The 20602-nt window shown below is 42.2% G+C and overlaps 1 protein-coding gene across 5 annotated transcripts in view; it reads left to right on the top strand.

Annotated features, from left to right (window-relative positions):
- Nucleotides 1-16188, top strand: part of TUBGCP3 (tubulin gamma complex associated protein 3) — a 118254-nt gene extending 102066 nt beyond the window's left edge. For 4 of the 5 annotated variants that reach the window (XM_007063897.4, XM_037897049.2, XM_043535650.1 and 1 more), the window contains 5 exons: nucleotides 8178-8266; nucleotides 8421-8552; nucleotides 10283-10423; nucleotides 11378-11494; nucleotides 15022-16188. In XM_007063897.4, the coding sequence (XP_007063959.2) occupies nucleotides 8178-8266; nucleotides 8421-8552; nucleotides 10283-10423; nucleotides 11378-11494; nucleotides 15022-15180 (638 nt within the window). In that variant the 3' untranslated portion in view covers nucleotides 15181-16188. The other variant, XM_037897063.2, reaches the window with a different exon arrangement.
- Nucleotides 16189-20602: the final 4414 nt, after the last annotated feature.

Genomic DNA, 20602 nt, shown 5'->3' with positions numbered 1-20602 from the left:
GAAAATCTTGAAACAGCCTTTAGAGGGCAGTAGAGAATTACAAATGGGTTTTAGCAGAGTGTGTTTCCCATCTACAGAGCCAAATATATAGTCTAGTTTTCTTGTCTAATTTTACAGAAGATGGTAATTGTTAGTCTTTAAAAGTCTGTTTTTAGTTCATTGCTGCTTTGGCATAGGGGTGTGTGTGTGTGAGAAATATAAAATAATACTCAATCCAGAGAGGATGAAAATGATGTTTGGGACAGCTAGCTGGCAGGAATCCATATTTGCCCCTCTCTGGTTGGTTGGTTTAGCTTTTCATTTGTGGGGCAGGTGAACAATCTAGAAGTCTGATTGGACTTCTAGCTCTTAAAAGAGCACATATCAGATGTGGCCAGAACAGCTTTATTTCATCTATTTACAGCCAGGAAGCTGCCATTTTTTTTGGATATGAATGGACTAGTCACGCCTTTGTCACTTCTAGAATAAACCATTGTACTGTGCTCTGTGTGGCTAGATCCTGAATCTATTCAGAAGTTTGAAGCTGATTTTGAATTTGTTAGTGCTCTTTTTATAGTGTACATCTTTCTGGGAGCACACGACAGCAGTGTTTTTTGGATCCATACTGGCGACCTACTAGGTATTGGCTAAAATTTGTTATTGATTTTGATCTAGCCCTAAATGGACTGGTACCTGTGTGACCGAACACCTCTCTCCCCATGGCTTGCAGTCACTGTTGTGAGCAGTGGAGGTGTCTGAGTTGGAGCTCCACTCGTATAAGAGTGAGGGAGACATCTGGTGGGGTGTTCTCCTTGAGGGCCATTCCGCTTTCCAAGTTGCTTCTCCCCCTCCTACCTCCCATCTGATCCAAGGCTGTGTGTATTCTGGCTTTGAGACACCGGGAGATCACAAAGATGGGTTACATATTGTAGCAGCTTGGTTATAAATGTATTAATTATTGGACAAAGTGAGAGTACTGGAAGAGTCTGGGTTTTTTAATTGTTCTAAAATATATAAAGGATTGCCTAGAACAATGGATAGGTGCTTCTTTGTATGTAATAAAAGTTGGGTGTAAACAAAGCTGTATAATAATACTATGAGAGAGAAGTATGTATGCTGCGGTGTAAAGCTTTTTGTCAGTATGCTGGCCACATACTTACTACTGGCAAAGGTATGAGGGACTTAGAAAGTCTTCACTGGCATTTATATCACATAGTCATAGAAGAGCCAAATAGAAATAGAGAATTTTTAGAAAAAAATTAATTTAACTTTATTTTTAGAGGTTTTTTAATATTCCCCACACACACACACCTGCACCATACACCTGAAAAGGCAGGCTACGTTATTATCAGGTGTCCAACTGTACAAGATTTAGAAAGGGGAATTAGATTATTACTAATTATAGAAACCGATAAAATTTACATAATGTCGCTTTCCCATACAAAGTGTTGAAATGTTAAAGGTCCCCATACCTTTGTACCTATGTGGGACTTGAACTACCCAGATATTTGTTGGAAAAGTAATATGGCAAAATACAAAATCTCCAAAAAGTTCTTGGAATGTATTGGGGACAACTTCTTGTTTCAGAAAGTTAAGGAAGTAACTGAAGGGCAGCCATTTTAGACTTGATTCTGACTAACAGGGAGGAATTGGTTGCGAATATGAAGGTGGAAGCAATTTAGGTTAAAGTGATCATGAAATGATAGATTTTATGATTCTAAGGAAAGAGTGAGAGCAGCAGTATAAGCACCATGGAATTAAAAAAGCAGGCTTTAACAAACTCAGAGAGCTGGTAGGTAGGGTCCTGTAAGAAGAAAATCTAAGGTATAAAGGAGTTCAGGAGAGCTGGCAGTTTCTCAGAGACAATATTAAAGGCACAGTAGCCTACTGTCCTGATGGGAGGGAAAGATAGGAAGAAAGAAGCCAATATGGCTCCATCAGGAGTTCTTTAATGACCTGAAAATCAAAAGGAATCCTACAAAAGTAGAAACATGGTCAACTTGCTAAGCATGAATACCAAAGAATAACAGAAGCATGTAGGGACAGAATCAGAAAGGCTAAGGCAAAAAATGAGTTACACCGAACAAAAGATATCCAAAGCAATAAGAAAAGGCTTTATACATATACTAGGAGCAAGAGAGAGATGAGAGAATGTGTAGGCCCTTCCTGTTTGGTGGGGAAGGAGAGCTAATAACAGGTGACTTCAAAAAGGCTGAAGTATTCAATGCATATTTTGCTTTAGTGTTCACTTAAAAAGGTTAATTTTGACCATATACTTAACACAATTCATAGTAACAACAAGGAGGAAGGAACACAAGTTAAAAGAGAGAGAGAACAGGTTAAAGAATATTTAGATAGGTTAGATGTAATTAAGTTGGCAGGGTCTGATGAAATTCAAGTTGGAGTGCTTAAGCAACTAGCTGAAGCAATCTTGGAACCGTTAGCGATTATCTTTGAGAACTCATGAGGGGAATGGAGAAGATAAATATAGTAACTATCTTGAAAATGGATAACAAAGAGGACCTTGGAAATTCTAGACCAATCAGCCTGACTTTGACACCCAGCAAGATATGGAACAAATTATTAAACGATTAATTTGTAAGCACCTAAAGAATAATAGGGTAATAATTAATAGCCAACATGGATTTGTCAAGAACAAATTATGCCAGACCAGCCTAATTTTCTTCTTTGACAGGGTTACTGGCCTCGTGGAGGGGGAGGAGGGAAGCTTTTGATTTGAGAGACCTTAATTTTTAGTAAGGCTTGCCAGTCTCATACAGAAATTAGGGAAATATGGTCTAGATGAAGTTGCTATAGGGTGGATGGTGTAGTTGGTTGATGGTGTAGTTGGCAGCTCCCATTTGCTGGGAGGGGTGCAGGTGGGAATGTGGTGGGGGAGGTGCAGGAGCTCCTGTTTGGTGCTCAGGGTGGGGGTGGGGATGTGGGGGGTGCATGGGGTGTGGGGGGGGCTGGGGATGTGGCGGGGTGCAAGAGTCAGGGCAGAGGGCTGGGGGCATGTGAGGGGGGTGCAGGTGTCAGGGCATGGGGGCCTGGGTATGTGTGGGGGTGCCAGAGTCAGGGCTGGGGTCTTGGGGGGGGTAAAGGAGTCAAGCAGAGGGCTGGGTGTGTGTGAGGGGGGTACAGGGCTCAGAGCAGGGGCCTTGGGGGTGTGCGGGGCTGCAGGGCTCAGGGCAGAGGGCTGGGTTTGTGTGTGGGGGGGTCAGGGCAGAGGGCTGGGGTTATGGGGTGCTCACAGCAGGGGGCTGGAGGGGATATGCCCCGCCCCTGCGAGGTCCTGCCCCTGCTTCTTTTCTGCCTCCGTCGTCGGGAGCAGTGAGCACGCTGACTCCGCTCCTCCTCCACCCCCTCCCTCGTAAGGGCCAACAGGGAGGGAGGGATGAAGAGGAGGAGGGGCAGGAACTCAGCACACTGTGGGAAGAGGCAGGAGAGCTGGCAGCTGCCATTAAAAATGGGCTTGTGTGCTGTCTTTGGCACGTGTGCCATAGGTTGCCAACCCTGATCTAAACCAACAAATAGTTGAGTCTGTCAAATCCTTTTCCTTTGGCCGTCCCAGGATTCCCTGTCTGTCTTGTCTCTCTTGGGTTGCAAGTCCCTCAGGACAAGGACCACCTTCATTTTGTCTTGTACAGTGCCTGACTAATCTAATCGCCTTTTATGATGAGATTACTGGTTCTGTGGATGAAGGGAAAGCAGTGGATGTATTGTTTCTTGACTTTAGCAAAGCTTTTGACACGGTCTCCCACAGTATTCTTGTCAGCAAGTTAAGGAAGTATGGGCTGGATGAATGCACTATAAGGTGGGTAGAAAGTTGGCTAGATTGTCGGGCTCAACGGGTAGTGATCAATGGCTCCATGTCTAGTTGGCAGCCGGTGTCAAGTGGAGTGCCCCAGGGGTCGGTCCTGGGGCCGGTTTTGTTCAATATCTTCATAAATGATCTGGAGGATGGTGTGGATTGCACTCTCAGCAAATTTGCGGATGATACTAAACTGGGAGGAGTGGTAGATGCGCTGGAGGGGAGGGATAGGATACAGAAGGACCTAGACAAATTGGAGGATTGGGCCAAAAGAAATCTGATGAGGTTCAATAAGGATAAGTGCAGGGTCCTGCACTTAGGACTGAAGAATCCAATGCACCGCTACAGACTAGGGACCGAATGGCTAGGCAGCAGTTCTGCGGAAAAGGACCTAGGGGTGACAGTGGACGAGAAGCTGGATATGAGTCAGCAGTGTGCCCTTGTTGCCAAGAAGGCCAATGGCATTTTGGGATGTATAAGTAGGGGCATAGCGAGCAGATTGAGGGACGTGATCGTTCCCCTCTATTCGACATTGGTGAGGCCTTGTCTGGAGTACTGTGTCCAGTTTTGGGCCCCACACTACAAGAAGGATGTGGATAAATTGGAGAGAGTCCAGCGAAGGGCAACAAAAATGATTAGGGGTCTAGAACACATGACTTATGAGGAGAGGCTGAGGGAGCTGGGATTGTTTAGTCTACAGAAGAGAAGAATGAGGGGGGATTTGATAGCTGCTTTCAAGTACCTGAAAGGGGGTTCCAAAGAGGATGGCTCTAGACTGTTCTCAATGGTAGCAGATGACAGAACGAGGAGTAATGGTCTCAAGTTGCAGTGGGGGAGGTTTAGATTGGATATTAGGAAAAACTTTTTCACTAAGAGGGTGGTGAAACACTGGAATGCGTTACCTAGGGAGGTGGTAGAATCTCCTTCCTTAGAGGTTTTTAAGGTCAGGCTTGACAAAGCCCTGGCTGGGATGATTTAACTGGGACTTGGTCCTGCTTCGAGCAGGGGGTTGGACTAGATGACCTTCTGGGGTCCCTTCCAACCCTGATATTCTATGATTCTATGGTGTTTTAGTGATCTAGTTTAACAATTCTCAGAAGATTTGGGAAAAGACCCTGAAGGCCCTAAAGGAATGAAACCATAGCTTAAAAAAGTGTGCACATGGCTGGGAGCAAAATATACCGGAGTTTTAGACTGACCTCTGCCGTTGGCTGCCCTTTATGTATTTCTAGAATAGTATCACTTTTGGTGTCTAAGTGCTACACTCAGCAATATAAAATATAAAATGCCCAAATAAATTTGTTAGTCTCTAAGGTGCCACAAGTACTCCTCGTTGTTTTTACTCAGCAATATAGAGTCACACAACACTGTCCATAAATGGCATCAGTGGCTCCATGGAGCCAGGCCCATGCTCAGAAGGGGCCCCGACCTGCTCTGCTTGCACTGTGCCCTCAGACCCTGCCAGCCCACTGGCTCCCCCTCCACCATTTGCTCCTGTTGGCTTGCCCGCCGGCTGGCCAAGGGCTGCTCTCCAGCCCCTGGCCCCACCTGCCCGCTTCTCTCTGCCTCCTGGCCTGACCCTAGCGCACCTCCGGCTCCGGTCAGTCTCTGCTTCCCACCACCTGTCTCCCTGGAGCTGAGCCACCTGGGTCTGGTGCAGAAGCCTGGCCAGTCTCGGTCAGTTGTGGGGAGGAACAGTGGAGTGGGGGGGAGGGGCTTGGGTGGGCCCCTCCAGGCAAGTGGGTCCTGAGGGAGCCCGGGATGGGCAGGCCCTGGTCTGGCTGATCTCGCCACTTGCAAGGGGCCGGAGCGATTCCCCACCCCGGGACCAGCCCTGTCTGCGCTGGTGGCTCAGCCCAGCAGACACAGTCACATCCCAGCAGGGCTGGTGAGTGGGGCTGGGGGGTAGGGGAGTGGGTCTCTGGAGGGCCTGGGGGTGGGTGCATGGCTGTGAGGGGGCGGGGAAGATCTGTGTGTTGGGACACTAGGGAGTGGGGGTTCTGGGTGAGGTGCTGGGCAGTTACGGTGGTGTGCAGGGCGCTATACATTTGTGGCAGGATCTGGTGGGGGCTCTGACCATAGGGAATCGGGGGGAGGGGGCGTGTTCTGATGTTGGGCAGGGAGGCTGTGTGGCGTGGCATGGCATGCGCCCACCCCCGAGGAGAAGGGGCATGCTGGCAGCACAGTGCCGGGTGGGCTATTGTGCATCTGGCAACTGCCAGTTTGTAAATAGTGCCCTCACACTGGGCTGGGTGGAGCAGGGCCACCCCTGTCATGCTGTGACCCATTGCCCCTGGCTGGTCCCTTGTTCTGGGGACCGACCCCCCTGCGCCATGCTCCATTGCCCCCATGGGGCCCCACAATTATGTTTGGCGCCGGGCCTACAAAAGGTTAATCCGGCCCTGAATGGCATCCTAGTGCGTTCTGCTGTTTGTCTCTACCTGATTTGCCAAAGCTTTCTTCACCATGTCTTTTGATTTTGGGATTATTTTATTTTTGTAAATGTAAGTAATTCCTTTTCTTCACTTATGGCAGGTAGAATGTGGCAAAGAGGTCGGTTTTGTAACATACTCTCTAAAATAGGCTTTGGTACAGTCTTAACTTGCTTGGTAGGTTGTTCCATAGTTGGGTACCCTTGACTGAGAGTGCCTTATTTTCAGTTCTCTCAAACTTTGGTCTAGGCTTTGTTAGATGCATTGTCCCAGAAGAGTGCAGCTGTCTTGGAAGGTAATGGGTGGAGAGTCATTCTTTAATGTAGCCTGGTCCTGACCCATTGTGGCCCTTAAAGATTAAGAGGGTAAAACCTTAAACTGGCACCAGAAGCAAACTGAAAGCCAGTGGAGAGTGCAGTATATATTTTCCCAACAATTAGTCCTGGTGTGAAGATATGCTGTTGTGTTGTCCATCTTCAGCTTTAGACACAATGTATTATAATTCAGTCTGGGAGATTCGCAGTGCATCAACTTCTATAGCCAGATCCTCATCCAAGAGAAAGGAGTGTGTTTCCTTAAAAAGCTGCAGAGGGAAGAAATTAATAATTTTCTCTAACATAGTGAGTGACTAAAACTTAGCTATGCCTTTTTGCTCCTATTCCCTATGATATGGGTAAATATCAGTATCCCCAGTTTACAGATGGAGAACCTCGTGATTGGAGAAGGTAAATGACATGTCTGTTGTCACACACAGTCTGTGCTGGAACTTCGACACTGGCTCCCAGCATAATGCCTATTTTCAGCCTAAAACAAGTTACACAAACAAAGAAACTGAATATACCTTTATTTGTCCTGTCTCTTTGTGCTCCCACATACTTTGGTCACAGGGAGGGCAGCAAATTAATACCATATGTATTAAAAAACAAAGTAGCAGACCCAGCCATTTATTATGAAACTAGAGATTTATTTTTTATTTGACTCCTCACATGCATCCATGTAACGTAATGTGCTAGGAATGGCTTATGAACAAAGAAATTGAGTGAAGAACCAGAGGTGGTACTCATTGGTAGACCCTCAAATCTTTTGATGGTTTTATAAACTCACAAAGTGTTTTACAAAACCAAAACAACAACAATCCACCACCACAGTCTTAACTTGTCCTTAACCTATTTCAAAGTTTCATATTTTTCTTGGGTGGCAAGATCACCTTGCAGTTAATGAAATGTTATTTCTTTAATCTATCTGCATTACTTATATAATCCCATTAGTGTAGTATCTGAGCATCTCACAGTCTTTTATGTATTTTATTCTCACAACTACCTGGTATGGTAAAGAGGTGCTATTATGCCTACTTTACAGATGGACAACTGAGGCAGTGAGACGCTTAGTGATTTACCTAATAAGGTCATGCAGGAAATTTGTGGTGGAGCAGAGAGTTGAACCCATGGCTCCTTAGTTCCAGGCTAATCCACTAATCACTGGACCATCCTTCTTCTCTTTTGCCTCAAAATATCTGAGAGAGCACATATATTTCATGCACAGTATGCAGAAGAATTGTGTGTTTAAAAAAAACAAAAAACCAAAAACCCTGAAGGATAGTAAGTGTTTGTTCGAGACATTGAGTTGTAAGATTTTCATATTTAAATATTGCGTACAGTTATAATGCATTTCTTTCTGTCTCTTGGATTTGAGAAGCAAAAGGCTTTTACATAATGCAAAGCCATAAAATGCTATATGATTAGACATCTGGTTCCTTGTTTGTCTTATATTGCATAGAAATTCATTAGAGAAAGATCTTTACTCAAGTATTACTAGCTAGTATTAAAGCTAGTGATGAAGACCAATGACTGTCTTGCTATAGCTTACTTAGTATGTTGGATAAAGCAATATTAATACACTGGCTGGTGTGTCTGTCCTCTGTTTTAATATATAAACTCTGGGTTTTTTTACAGAGCTTTCTGGGGTGCTGCATCAGTGCCACGTTCTGGCATCAGAAATGGTCCATTTCATTCATCAAATGCAGTATTACATTACATTTGAGGTACACTTTATCCATCTAATTTGTTACTGTTAAAAAGGGAGAATAGTCACATTTAATAACCAAGGTGACTTATGTGTCTTCTATTTAGAGTAGAAGAGTAACTATATAATCTATCAAATATAGAACAGCTTAGCCCTGAATCCTTGTTTTCTAGGTCCTTGAATGTTCATGGGATGAGCTCTGGAACAAGGTCCAACAAGCACAGGACTTAGATCACATCATCGCTGCTCATGAAGTTTTCTTGGACACAATCATCTCTCGCTGTTTGTTGGATAGCGACTCCAGAGTACGCCTTTTTCTTTGTATAAAATCATAACTTTGTTATGTCAGCTCATGCTTAAATTATAAAAATATTTTTTTTATATTACAGTAGACCTAGAGTCCTCCCCCCTGGGATCAGAGCCTTATTGGACTCGGTGCTGTACACAATGCCTACACTGAATCCTCTTCTCCAGCTACCCCTTTCTTGAAGTGACTTCCTCTGCTCACATGGCTTCCACCAACTCTAGGCTGATGGCTCAAATCTACCACCCTACCCCTAATTTGTCTGCCTCTGTCCAGTCCTGTATCTCAGCCCGTCTAACTCCTCCAGGATGTCTTGCCATCAACTTAAACTTTGCAGGGCCAAAATTGAATTCTTTGTGCCCCCCCCCCCCCCCCCAGCCCTGTCTTTCTGTGTCACTGATCACAGGATTGAGTGACAAGAATGAAGATAGTGTCCATGGAGTATCATCTAACTCCTGCTCCAGCATCATTCTGACCACGTCTGATGACACACACAGCTTTGAGTCCCTCCACTACCATCTCCCCCACACCAAATACGAGCTTCAGATTAGACCTGGTTGGAAAAAAGGGAGGAAATTGTAAATTTTGTATTGAAATTTTTTTCTTTCTGAAATGTTGACAGGCTTTGACCAGCTTTACTTCTAGCATTTACCTTTTAAGTCCCTAAATATTTACATGCTGTGTATCTTATCACATTTCTCCACATGCTGATTCCATCTTTGTGGCATGTTTGTCGACTTCTCCCACAAGAATCTTCACACCTTCCTCCGTGCCTCCTTTTATGTGAGGAATACCCTCTGCAGACTAGAATGTGAAACCACTACCCTGTTCTCCTTCAGATACCTTCTCAAGACTTGTTCTTCCACGATGCTTATGGGAATCTGCCAACAGATAACTACTAGATAGATAGCCAGTAGAGACATCAGATGTTTGTTATCTTTTTGACCTATGTAAATGCCTGTTCTCATTACCATTGCCCTCATCTCCTTTCTCATATTTATTTCAATAGTGTAATCCACCCACTCTCTGCATCTTGCCTTGATTATATTGTAAACACTTTGGGGTGGGTACCATATTGTTCTGTATAACACACAACACACTGAGAGCCTCCAAGCACTACTGTAATACAAATAATTATTTCCTTGATGGGCCAATTAGCCAAAAAAGCTGCTTTTGAATTGGAAAAGGGCAATACCAGAGCAAAGCCCTTCATGTTAAAAATTCAGTTGTTTTACACAGCTACTAAGAGCTGTACAACTGGTAAGAATTTAAAAAGAATCTTTTAGGAGAACAAAGAGGAACTGCAAAATGTTCTCACTCTTTCTTTCTTTCCAGACTTTCTGTAGCAGTAACATAATTATTTTGGACCTAGAAGTGGACTATTGGCCATCTGTTTTACTCCACTCTTCCCCTTAATGTTCTTAACCATTGTGATAATCTTCAGATAGAAAAGTGGGTCACTTGGCTTGCATTTGGGGTGCATATGCAGGCACAGAACTTGAGATGAAGCACATTGCTATTGCAATATGGACTGGCCCTTTTTGATTCCAGTAAGAAGTGTATTAAAGTTTCTCCTGAATCAGGGTTTTTTGCACAGTTGTGCCCTAGGTTACCAATTTGTTTCCAGCTAAATAATTCTTTAGAATCTCAATAAATGTAACAGTAGCTTTAAAATCCTCTTTATATCCAGAATTTTCTTCCTTTTTACCCTCTTTCTGAATCTTCTCACAGACACTTCTTAACCAGCTTCGAGCCATTTTTGATCAAATCATTGAGCTTCAGAGTGCTCAAGATGTAATGTACAGAGCTGCTTTGGAGGAGCTGCGGCTGAGGTTGCAGTTTGAAGAGAAAAAGAAGCAGCGTGAACTTGAGGTACAGTAAGGCTGCCAGTGCAATGTATTATGGGTACGGCTAAGATTTTATCACAGTTATTTTTAGTAAAAATCACGGACATGTCGCAGGTAATAAACAAAAATACACAGAAACCTGTGACCTGTCCCTGACTTTTTCTTTAAAATAACTGACAAAAGGGGGAGGAAGGGCTAGGAACTGTGGGAGGGAGGGGCCCTGGCCGTCCTGGGCCTGAAATGGAAAATGTCATGGAGGTCTCTGGGAATCATGGATTCCGTGTCTTCAGTGACCTCTCTGACATAATCTTAGCCTTAATTATGGGTGGCAATTATTTGAAACAGATGGAAGAACAATGCATTTTTTAATTTCAAGTGGATATGCTTTTTAAGACAAAACAAACATCCAAGGTTGTTAGGTACCTTTGCCAAAAGTTAAAAATATAGTCAGAGAGAGAATATATCAGCAGCTTCCACATACTCCATAGAAAGTTAAATAGAAGGTCTTGCAGCAGGTCTTGAAAGTCAGCCATTTTTGAGATGTTTCAGACTGAGGAGTGGAGAGTAGGTTCAGAGCTCTGAACCCCTCTTGGAAAATGTCTTGCCTAAATCTAGAAGTCGAATCCTTTTCCCTCCCACCATACAGATACATTCAATTGGAAGAGTGGATATGTGATGAAACCAGCTCATTCCTAAACACACACAAACTTACGGAATTCTCATTTACCGTTGTCTATCATATAATAATTCTTAGCCAGTACATTTTATAACTTGTCACCTTTTGTCGATTACCACAACTAGTTAGTTATATTTGCTGCATAACCAGTGTGAAGGGGTTGACAGTCACAATATGAGAAGCTGAATATGTGGATTGTTATGATGAATTTCGATGTATGAACATGTCAGTTTAGTCCAGTTGTTTGCTGGACCTATAGTTTATACATGTGAGGTTAAACATCTCTCTCACTTTGTTCTGTAGGGTGAGTGGGGAGTAACTACATCCGAAGAGGAAGAAGAGAACAAAAGGATTAGAGAGTTTCAAGAATCTATACCAAAAATGTGTTCACAGCTGCGAATACTTACACATTTCTATCAGGTGACCTTCAGATTTATAAGGATTGTTTAATCTGTACCAAAAAAATAAATTTGCCAGTTTTGTATACATTTGAATTTCTAAAAATCAAAACTACCTGCAATTTCAATATGAATGTTCGTCTGTCCATGATCTGAATTTTTTTTGTTTTAAAACATTCGTGTCAGCTAGTCCTCAATACAGTGTGTTGTCTTTTTAAATATGTTTTAATTAATTCAAGAGTGGCTCCATGGAAAACATCAACCTTAGGAAAATTGATAGTTTGTAGGTGGATGATATTTGGGAACTTCTAGTAGCTGTTCTGTATGAGCTTTGAAAGCAAGTACTTTCTTACATGATGGACCATGATAGCCTCTTCTGTTAAGTCTCATACTTGTTTCATAATGGATTTAATAGCTCTTTTAAAAGTAATCTTAATCCATATAATCCCAATTGCATTCCATTTACCTTCCTAATCTTTGCAAATGATTACTGCCCAAATAATTCTCTTAAAGAAACAGTCATTTTCTGTTCATCTTTTAGGAATGTTGAAATGGGTAGTGTCTGAGCAGCTAAGTGAAAGCATGCAGAGTCACATGCTGTGAAAAGAGAATTATTCAGGCTTACTCTTAATTAGTTACATTTTATTCCAAATGCACCATTCACTATGGAAGCCCTTAGCTACACTTCAAGCAAAGCATTCCACATTTTTATTTAAGAAAATTAACGTTACTGTAATCAACCATAAAACGTTAGGGCCACACTTCTATCAATTTACGAAGGTCAGGAAATTGATTGTCAAGGATGGATTTTCAGTTTCAACTTGCTCTGTCGTGTCTAGTTGTCAAAGCTTATTTGAAATGTCTCATCGTGTACTTTTCTGAAACCCCCTGCAAAGAGCACTGTGTAGGATAAGGACAGCATTTTTTAGTGATAACTACTCAAAAGCCAGTAAATAAAATATAAAGTTAGATGTTGAAGATTACGGTGATATCATCTTCATAATGTATGTTTTACTGTATGTTTCTAACTAAACTTGTTGAGCCAGTTCTCTTCCTGTTTTGCTGTTTATAATTTCCCACATGTTTAGTACATTAGACAAAATACAAGATGTTAAATGTAGACCTATTAAATAAAAATAGATCAATGAGTTAGGGAGACAGCAGAGGTTTCTTCTAAGTGAACCATGTTCTGCATTTATACAGCATTGTTGTTACCAGGACTGATGTAGGCCTTAGACAATAAAACACGTGTAGGGGTTTGTTTGTTTTTTGCAACACTAAGCCACCAGTAGTTCCACCATTACTGCTTGCAAGGATGCATCGTGTCTACACTAGCCATTCTGGCTGTTATAAACCTGTTCAACGTGTTCTTGCACAGCACTCCTCCATCTTTTGCAATACCAATTTGTGGGTATCTGGCTCATCGTTTCTGACCCAGATCTCCAAAGCTGGGTTTGTGATAGTAACTGCCAGAACTGGCAAGGTTCTGTACTAAATGCTTTTAAAATGTGAATCTTGTAAATTAGCATGTCTAATATATGAAATCGTTTTGTAAAATTAAATAATACCAGCTCCACCTAAAATACTGATGCTACTAAGGTTGTCCGGCACTTCCTAAGACCCTGTTTTTAGTTGCTTATAACTTTGTGAAATTTTAACCCTTTGGGCTGAAAATTTCCATGCCGGCTGTCTGCCTTGGGATGAATTTTTGTGCAGAATTTCAGCCAAAGTGGTTCAGCTGTTTCTGAGATGGAGGCCAGGTAAAAATGTTTTGCCCATGGTTTTTTTTTTTTTTTTTTTTTTTTTAAATCTGGCAACCATATTTCAGAAGCTCTAGTGCCTCCATGCTTTGTAATTTGGCAGGCAAATGGCATTTGTGTCAGAGACCTGTCTGTCATCCCTGTGAACATCCATCTAAACTGGCCAAGTTATAAGCCTTTGACAAACTGCAGTTCACACACGCTCAGTAGAGACTCCATAAAAGGTTTGCAGCTAAATTCTCGGAAAAGACAAGCCAGTCTGTGAATCTAGAAGGCACCAGCTTGCCACGCAGTAACATCCCATGTGGGCACTGCTACAACTCACTGCAAGTTTTGTAGTATGTGTTGATGTCATCTGGGGATGAATCAGGATTGTATAGTGAAGGAAACTGTTGGCTGTAGGGCCCCTGCCTCATTTATTGTAGAATTTGGAAGGTGTGTAGTAGAATGAGGCAGAGGATTGCTGGAAGAGAAATTATGGTCTCAGTCTCTGGACGGTGAAAGTGGTTGAAAGCCATCCTGGAGAACTAGATTCAATTCCTGTCTCAGTCAGGGAGTTCCTGTGTAATGCTGGGCAAGTCATGTAATCCAGACTTTTCACTGGAAGACACTAATTGTGCATTCCTCATTTTCTGGGTACCCAACTTGAGACCCTGGGTCTGATTTGCAGAAGTGCTGAGCACTCACAGCTGCAATTGAAGTCAGTGGGAAACCTGCTTTGAACATATAAAATTTTGCTATAGAAAAGTCAGCTACTAGGCGTTGGTTGACACCTACATTTACTGGATATTTTTGACCTTAATCTCTCTGTTTTAGCTCCCCATCAGTAAAATGGGGATAATACCACTCCCTCACCGCACAGAGGTGTTATGAAAATAAGTTACTGAATGTTTGTGAAGCACTCAGACACTATAGAGATGTGTACCAGAGAAAAGCCCAGGAGGAAATTAATAATTGATTTCAGAACAGAGTTTGAATAGTGTGTAGTAAATAAGGCCTAGGGTTACCCATTGAACTAAGTGGGCACTGTCTGCTCTGTGCAAATGAGGCAGGGACTTGTGGGGAAAAAATAGCATATGATCATGTAATTAAGATAGCATCATATAATGCATATGCACAAGGGGAGTGAATTAAGGTTTCACAGGTAAACTTAGTTCTGATATTTACTAACTTTTGAGTGCTTGACTTTGCAACCATAACAAAGCTAGTTTAACCATTTTTCTGTGAGATTATAAATAAAACATTTTTAAAACAATCAAAATCTTGAGTGCATGCACTGCAGCTAACAGAACACAATTTATGTGCATATAATTACATAAGCTGCAGTACCTCGAAACAGAAAGGTAATTGATAGTATAATAAACATTGTAAAGTAGCTGCTGAATGGGTTGCAGGAGAACCAGTTGCAATTGTGCAGCTGCAACATCAGTGCTTTCATGCTGCAGTGATTCTGGTGTGGGATACAAAGCTGAAGAGGCTTCTCAGAATAAGCAGTGCCCAACTGGCGTAGAGCTTCTGCTGTTGCGGTTATAGGTTTTCTGTTTTTAACTTCAGTCATGTATATAGCTGTGGATTTGTTATACTTAGTTTTGCACTTCTGTATAACCATCTCCACTTGATTTGTGAACTACTAATTATAAACATTCTGCTTGCCCTTCCTTTCAGAGTTCCCTGTTCCTCTAATACAGTGCTACCATTCAGATCCTCAGTTTGTCAACAAATACTATTGCACACAAATGACACCATCTGTACATTCTGGTGAATCTCCTCTTTTTCCCTTTTCATTCAGGGCATTGTGCAACAGTTTTTGATCTTACTGACAACCAGTTCCGATGAAAGCCTTCGATTTCTTAGCTTTAGATTGGACTTCAATGAACATTATAAAGCAAGAGAACCAAGACTTCGTATGTCTTTGGGCACTAGAGGGAGACGCAGCTCACATACGTAAAGCAACTTCTAATGAGTCTTCCTGGAATTCTGAAGGATGTTAAACCTGGTATTGGACAAGGCAGTCAGTGTCTACATACTAAAACCAAATGGCATGCAATAGGTGTCTATGATTTCTGCAGGCAATATGTTTTCAGTCGTGATTGTGTGACACTATAGGACAGAGAGCAAAAAAGTCTTGTTTTTTACATTAACGTTTGTAATATTACAAAATTAAATGGGCTGGTTTAAACTGTTCCAACTGATATGCTAAATCTTCCTCTTAATGAAGACCGTATTTTATTTGGGGCTTTTTAAGCTCTCTTCACTGTAACTTACATTCGTCTCCAGGAAATCACATCTTAGTTTGTTTCAAAAGGCTCCATTTCCTTTTTTAACAGTAAAATAAGAGGGCGTTATTTTTTCTATATATATTTGTTCTATTGGGATATTGCTTTTGTTAAAACCAAGAGATTTGGATCGAGACCTAATATCCGTATTAAGAAAAACATTTTACTATACTGATTTTCAGTGTTGTGATGTATTTGTGTGAGAAACTTTGTATCCTGGTATGTAAACTTTACATACGTTTTAAATTTTTTTTCTCTCTTCAAGGCTAACATTTTCAAAATTTTGATTTATTATTCCAGGCAAATTCTGCTACTATACAAAAGCAAATTACAGGACCATAACAGGTGTGACATGTATCACATAATATAGCATCCTAAAATTGAAGTTAAAACCTTAGTGCTAGCCCAAGTGAAGTAAAGAAATGTGTAAATATGGATAGAAGTGAATGAAGTATTTTGTGGTCAAAATCCTATGATTAGAAAGAAATTGACTTGGATAATGAAGACTACTTATTTCTTTCTTGCCTATTTTTCCATTGTAAATATTTATATATTGCTGTCCAGATGTTAGGGGGAAATGGTTTTTGTAAAGATGTCATTATATCAAGTCATTTAAGTATCCATTTATTATGTTCCACAAGTAAAAGCTTAGAAAAATAAAAACACAACTATCTTTCAAATACTTTGCTGTTTTTTGTGACTGGAAAATGACACATTTTTGGAGAAGGTGGAAAAAGGGTAAACTGCATACCAATATGCATTGATCTTTTTTAATTACAAAATCCCTATCCATAGCAGGTCTTGGTATGCTCACATCAACTAAGTTCACAATTCTACAAAAAGTTATAACAATAATTACACTGAAATCCCAACAGCCCAGTCCCATAATAAATCAACCCATGTGATCAGAGCACTTGATCAAGTACTCCAAAGCTTGCCTCTTTCCCCTTCCCTTTGCCTCTCTGAACCTATGGGGAAAACAGCCTACATTGCATGATGTAAAGCCCCTTTGTCTATCAAGTTTGGGCTACTTTGGATCAAGAGGGAGGAAAATTCCATTTTTGAGAACACCCTGTCACACAACAGCCTTGCCTACTTTAAAACATCGGTGCTTCAGTTCCAGCTCCTCCACTGACTGTGTAGTGGTATCAATGGGGAAAGGTCCTTCAAATAAGGAGGTCGTTCAGGTCATCAGCCAAGAGGAACATGGGTCTAAATCACAAGTTGTGGTATAAAGGTCATTCAACTCCAGTACCTGAAAAAGGCAGCTAAAGCATTGAGCAAAGATGACATGAAGTTTTTTCATTTTCAGTATTGCCCTGGTAATATGAACACAGTTCAGCCTGAATCATCGGTTTTTTCTTCAAAACTATAAATTTGCCCCACAACAGGAGGCACTTGAAATAGAAATGAAGTGAGGAGACAGTGAATTAATCAGAATGTCAACTTGAAACAAATCAATTGACCAAGACCTTGTGGCTCTTAAAGTAGACAGAGAAACTTTTTTGCCTCCCTCCCAGCCACAATACAAGATGTCAAGCATTTTCAACAGAATCAGCCGGATTCATCCTGAGACTTCCACCACTGATGTTTTAGTTGTTTTTTTCCTCTTGGTTCATTTGTTGCAGATCGAGGTGATCTGTGAGAATGAAGCTACTGGACACCTAAGGGCCAGTGCACTGATGGAAAACAAGAGTCTGGTACAGTATAAAGTCATAATCATCAGTAGAATGGTCTGAGAATGGAACAGTGTTCTTCAATTTGTTTGGAAATGTCCAGGTTCAATTAACCTCTGAGGGCAAACCATCAAAACAGGTACATTGCCCTGCCAGGAAAGCTGTGCCCTAACCATAGAGTACTCAATTTACCCACAGTGACAGTTTCTTCCTAATCCATATTAGCTAACGGCTGGTTTATGCCCTGAAGTCTGAGGGGTTATATCCCTTCCAAAACTCTTGGGATTTTTAAATCCTTGTTATCACAACTCTGGCTATTGTCCATATAAAAATCTGATTTTTTTTAAATAAATCCTACTAGCCCCTTGATTTAAATGTGGCAGTGAGATCCACATGCTAACTGTGCATTGTGTGAAAAAATACTGCCCTTCATCAATTTTAAATGCTTTGCCTTTCAAGTTAATTGAATGGCTTCCTGTGTTAGGAAGGATTTTGTCGATGCATTTTCTTCAACTTTCTCCTTAATCCCACCCCCCAATAATGTTTTCAATTCCTTCACTGCACCTAAACTGCCCTAATGACAATCTTTTTGCCAAGTGTAAAACAGCATATACTCCATCCATATAAACACTCATGTCTTTTATTTTTCTTCAGCACTGTGGGCCGTTGCTCCTTTCCTCCTTGAGGCCATCTCCTATATAGGCTCCCTTGATTCACTCCCTGCTTTCCTGGTTCTCCTATGTTGCTTAACTGAGCCTGTTGTGTTGACTTTGGAGGATCCTATTTCCTCCTCCCTTCCTCCCACTGTGATGTCCCTTCTGGGTACATTCACAGTCCTCTTCTCCTTTGCAGTTTAACTCACTTATTTTCAACTGCCACCTTCACAATGACTTGCAAATCTACCTCTTTCCCTGACAACTTAGGTCAAATCTCCACTTGTCTCCCCAGTAAGCCAGTCTAGAACCCACTCAGGCTTGCTGCTTAATATTTTGAGTTTAAACATGCTCACAATGTGGGTACCTAGTCCCCATTAGATAAAAAGCTTAACAAGTTATATACTGAGTTAACATCTGTGGCTTGAGAACATGACCAGAATGTAACTGATGCAAGGATCTGAGTCTGTAGACAGTATGGAACAAAAGTTTTTGAGAGAGGGGAACTGTCCCAAGTATCTTAATGGGGTATTAATTCCAAGACACCCATCAGCACCATCCCAGTAGAGAGGACACTGTGTGCAGGAAGTCTGGTCTCCCCACCTATGCCAATATATCCTGGAAGCCAAGGTAAGTACTGGGGGACCCCTGCACAACCACCCCTGCTGTTCCTGGTGGGCCTGGGGACCCCATCCTGCCGCCCCTCCCTCCCTGGAAGAGAAGAAGCCCCTTTGCCAGTTCCATTCTATGGGTTGCAGGGTTGAACCCCAGGAAATCCCAGTCATAGCGTGCCTAGGTCTCCAGTTTACCTTTATCTGGCCCTGTGCCCCTGTTCCATCTTCTCAAAGGAGTTTACATGATAGAGTCCACCCTGGAAAAGGTTACATCACATGGACTTATGGAACTGGACATAGCAGACAACTGGAGTCTTAAATTCCGTTCCTATTCTCTCTGAATGTTTTTGCGCCGTTACCATCATATCAGACTGCCACACAAGCGTGAACAAAGTTATCTTCATAACACTCCTAGGATGTATGGAACCATTATTATCCCAGTTTTTACAGGTAGGGAACGGAGACACAAAACTACAGGTTCAGCAAAGCTCAAAGGCCTGTGTAATTCTAATCAATGTGAATAGTCCCATTGACTTCAAAGGGACTGCTTGCATGTAAGTGATTTAAGTGCTCTGTTGGATAGGGCCCAAGTCAGAGGTCCTCAAACGGTGGGGCACGGAGGAACATTTGGGGGTGCGTGGCAGGGCCTGGGCCAGCCCCCATGGGGGATGAGGAGAGCGAATGCGACTCAGCCCCACTTCGCTCCCAGCTCTGCCTCAGCCGTGGCTCCCAGCCCTGCCCCCAGCCTCCGCCCCCGGCCACAGCCTGGCTGCAGCTCCTCACCTGGCCCTGCCCTCAGCCCCTGGATGCGACTCCATTGCCAGGTCTGCTCCCGGCCCTAGCCTTGGCCCCTTACCCCGGCCGCATCCCCTTCTACCCCCGGGAGCCGCAGCCCTGCTCCCAGCCGCGGCTCGGGCGGGGGCATGGATGGGGAGGGACGTGACCCTGAAAAGTTTGGGGACTACTAGTCTAAGTGATTGCCCCGAGGCCACACAGGAAGTCTGGCAGAGTGTCATTGCTCTATGTTATATGGTGAGTCAAGTCATTTGATCTTCTCTGCACCTCAGTGACAAAATGAGGATAACTGTATTTGCCCACCTTTTGAAAGTGCTTTGTAAGCTACTCCGTGAAAAAGCCCTGTATAAGTGGCATTGTTTTTGTAATGTTATAGTCTGAGTTCTCCCTACAGCAGTGTTATTGTTGCTTCGTCTGAGAGAAGACTAGTTGTAGTGTGTGTGGAGTGTGAGGTTTGTGGATAAGCTAAATCTGTATTTTAACAGTCAAATATGGTGGGAGGAATGTGGCAGGGGAGGGATGGCCTGGTTCTTTCTGACCCATCAGAGTGGTAATGTTGGGCTAGCTGAAGAGTGAGTTCTTGTAATATTTGATAGGTAGCCCATCCAGTCCTGGCTTTCCTCAGACTATAGGTCTTCTGTGGCCTTCTGGATTTCCCTGGCGGGTCTGCTGGTGGTGGTGTGTATCTTGATATGCTATTTAAATTGGATTCCATTAGATAATTCATTCCTCTTTTTTTCTTTTTAATTTCACATGAGTGAATGTTGTGGGGTGTGTTTTTTTTTTTTTTTTTTTTTTAATAATCTGGAAGTATTTTATTAATTTCCTCTGGAAAGGAAACAGTCAACGTTAGTTCATTTTAGACAGAGGATATGATTCCAAGGGTTTCCTCTGAATATTTCTTTATCAGCCTGCTGTTAGCTTTTCTGTTTTATCTCCAGTGTTCATATATTGACTGCATGGAACTGAGTAATGCTATTTCCATGGGTATTTTTAATTTGTTATGCTCCGTTCAATTTTTCTAATAATTAATATTACACTCTCTTTCTCTTTCCCATCCAAGCTCCTTCTATTCCCTTTATATTTTAATCCTTTCAGCCCAGTAGTGTGGTTTTCCTAGAAAATTTCATTGGACTCTTGGCAAACTCTGACAAGTTGATACTTTTGTTCTGAGTTAAAACTCATTTGTCACTTTTCCTTCTACTTGAAACTGTTAGCCATCCCCATTGCACCATTTTTTTAAAGAATGGGACTATAAAAAATAAAATAAACCTACTTTTTCCTATTTTTCTATTGTCTTGCTCTATAGTCAGACCTGCTCTCACTAAGACTTTTCTCCCACGGCAGTACTCTAAG

This window comes from Chelonia mydas, chromosome 1 (genome assembly GCF_015237465.2).
Source record: "Chelonia mydas isolate rCheMyd1 chromosome 1, rCheMyd1.pri.v2, whole genome shotgun sequence".
Taxonomy (NCBI): Eukaryota; Metazoa; Chordata; order Testudines; family Cheloniidae; genus Chelonia; species Chelonia mydas.
This window is presented reverse-complemented; position numbering and strand designations above follow the sequence as displayed.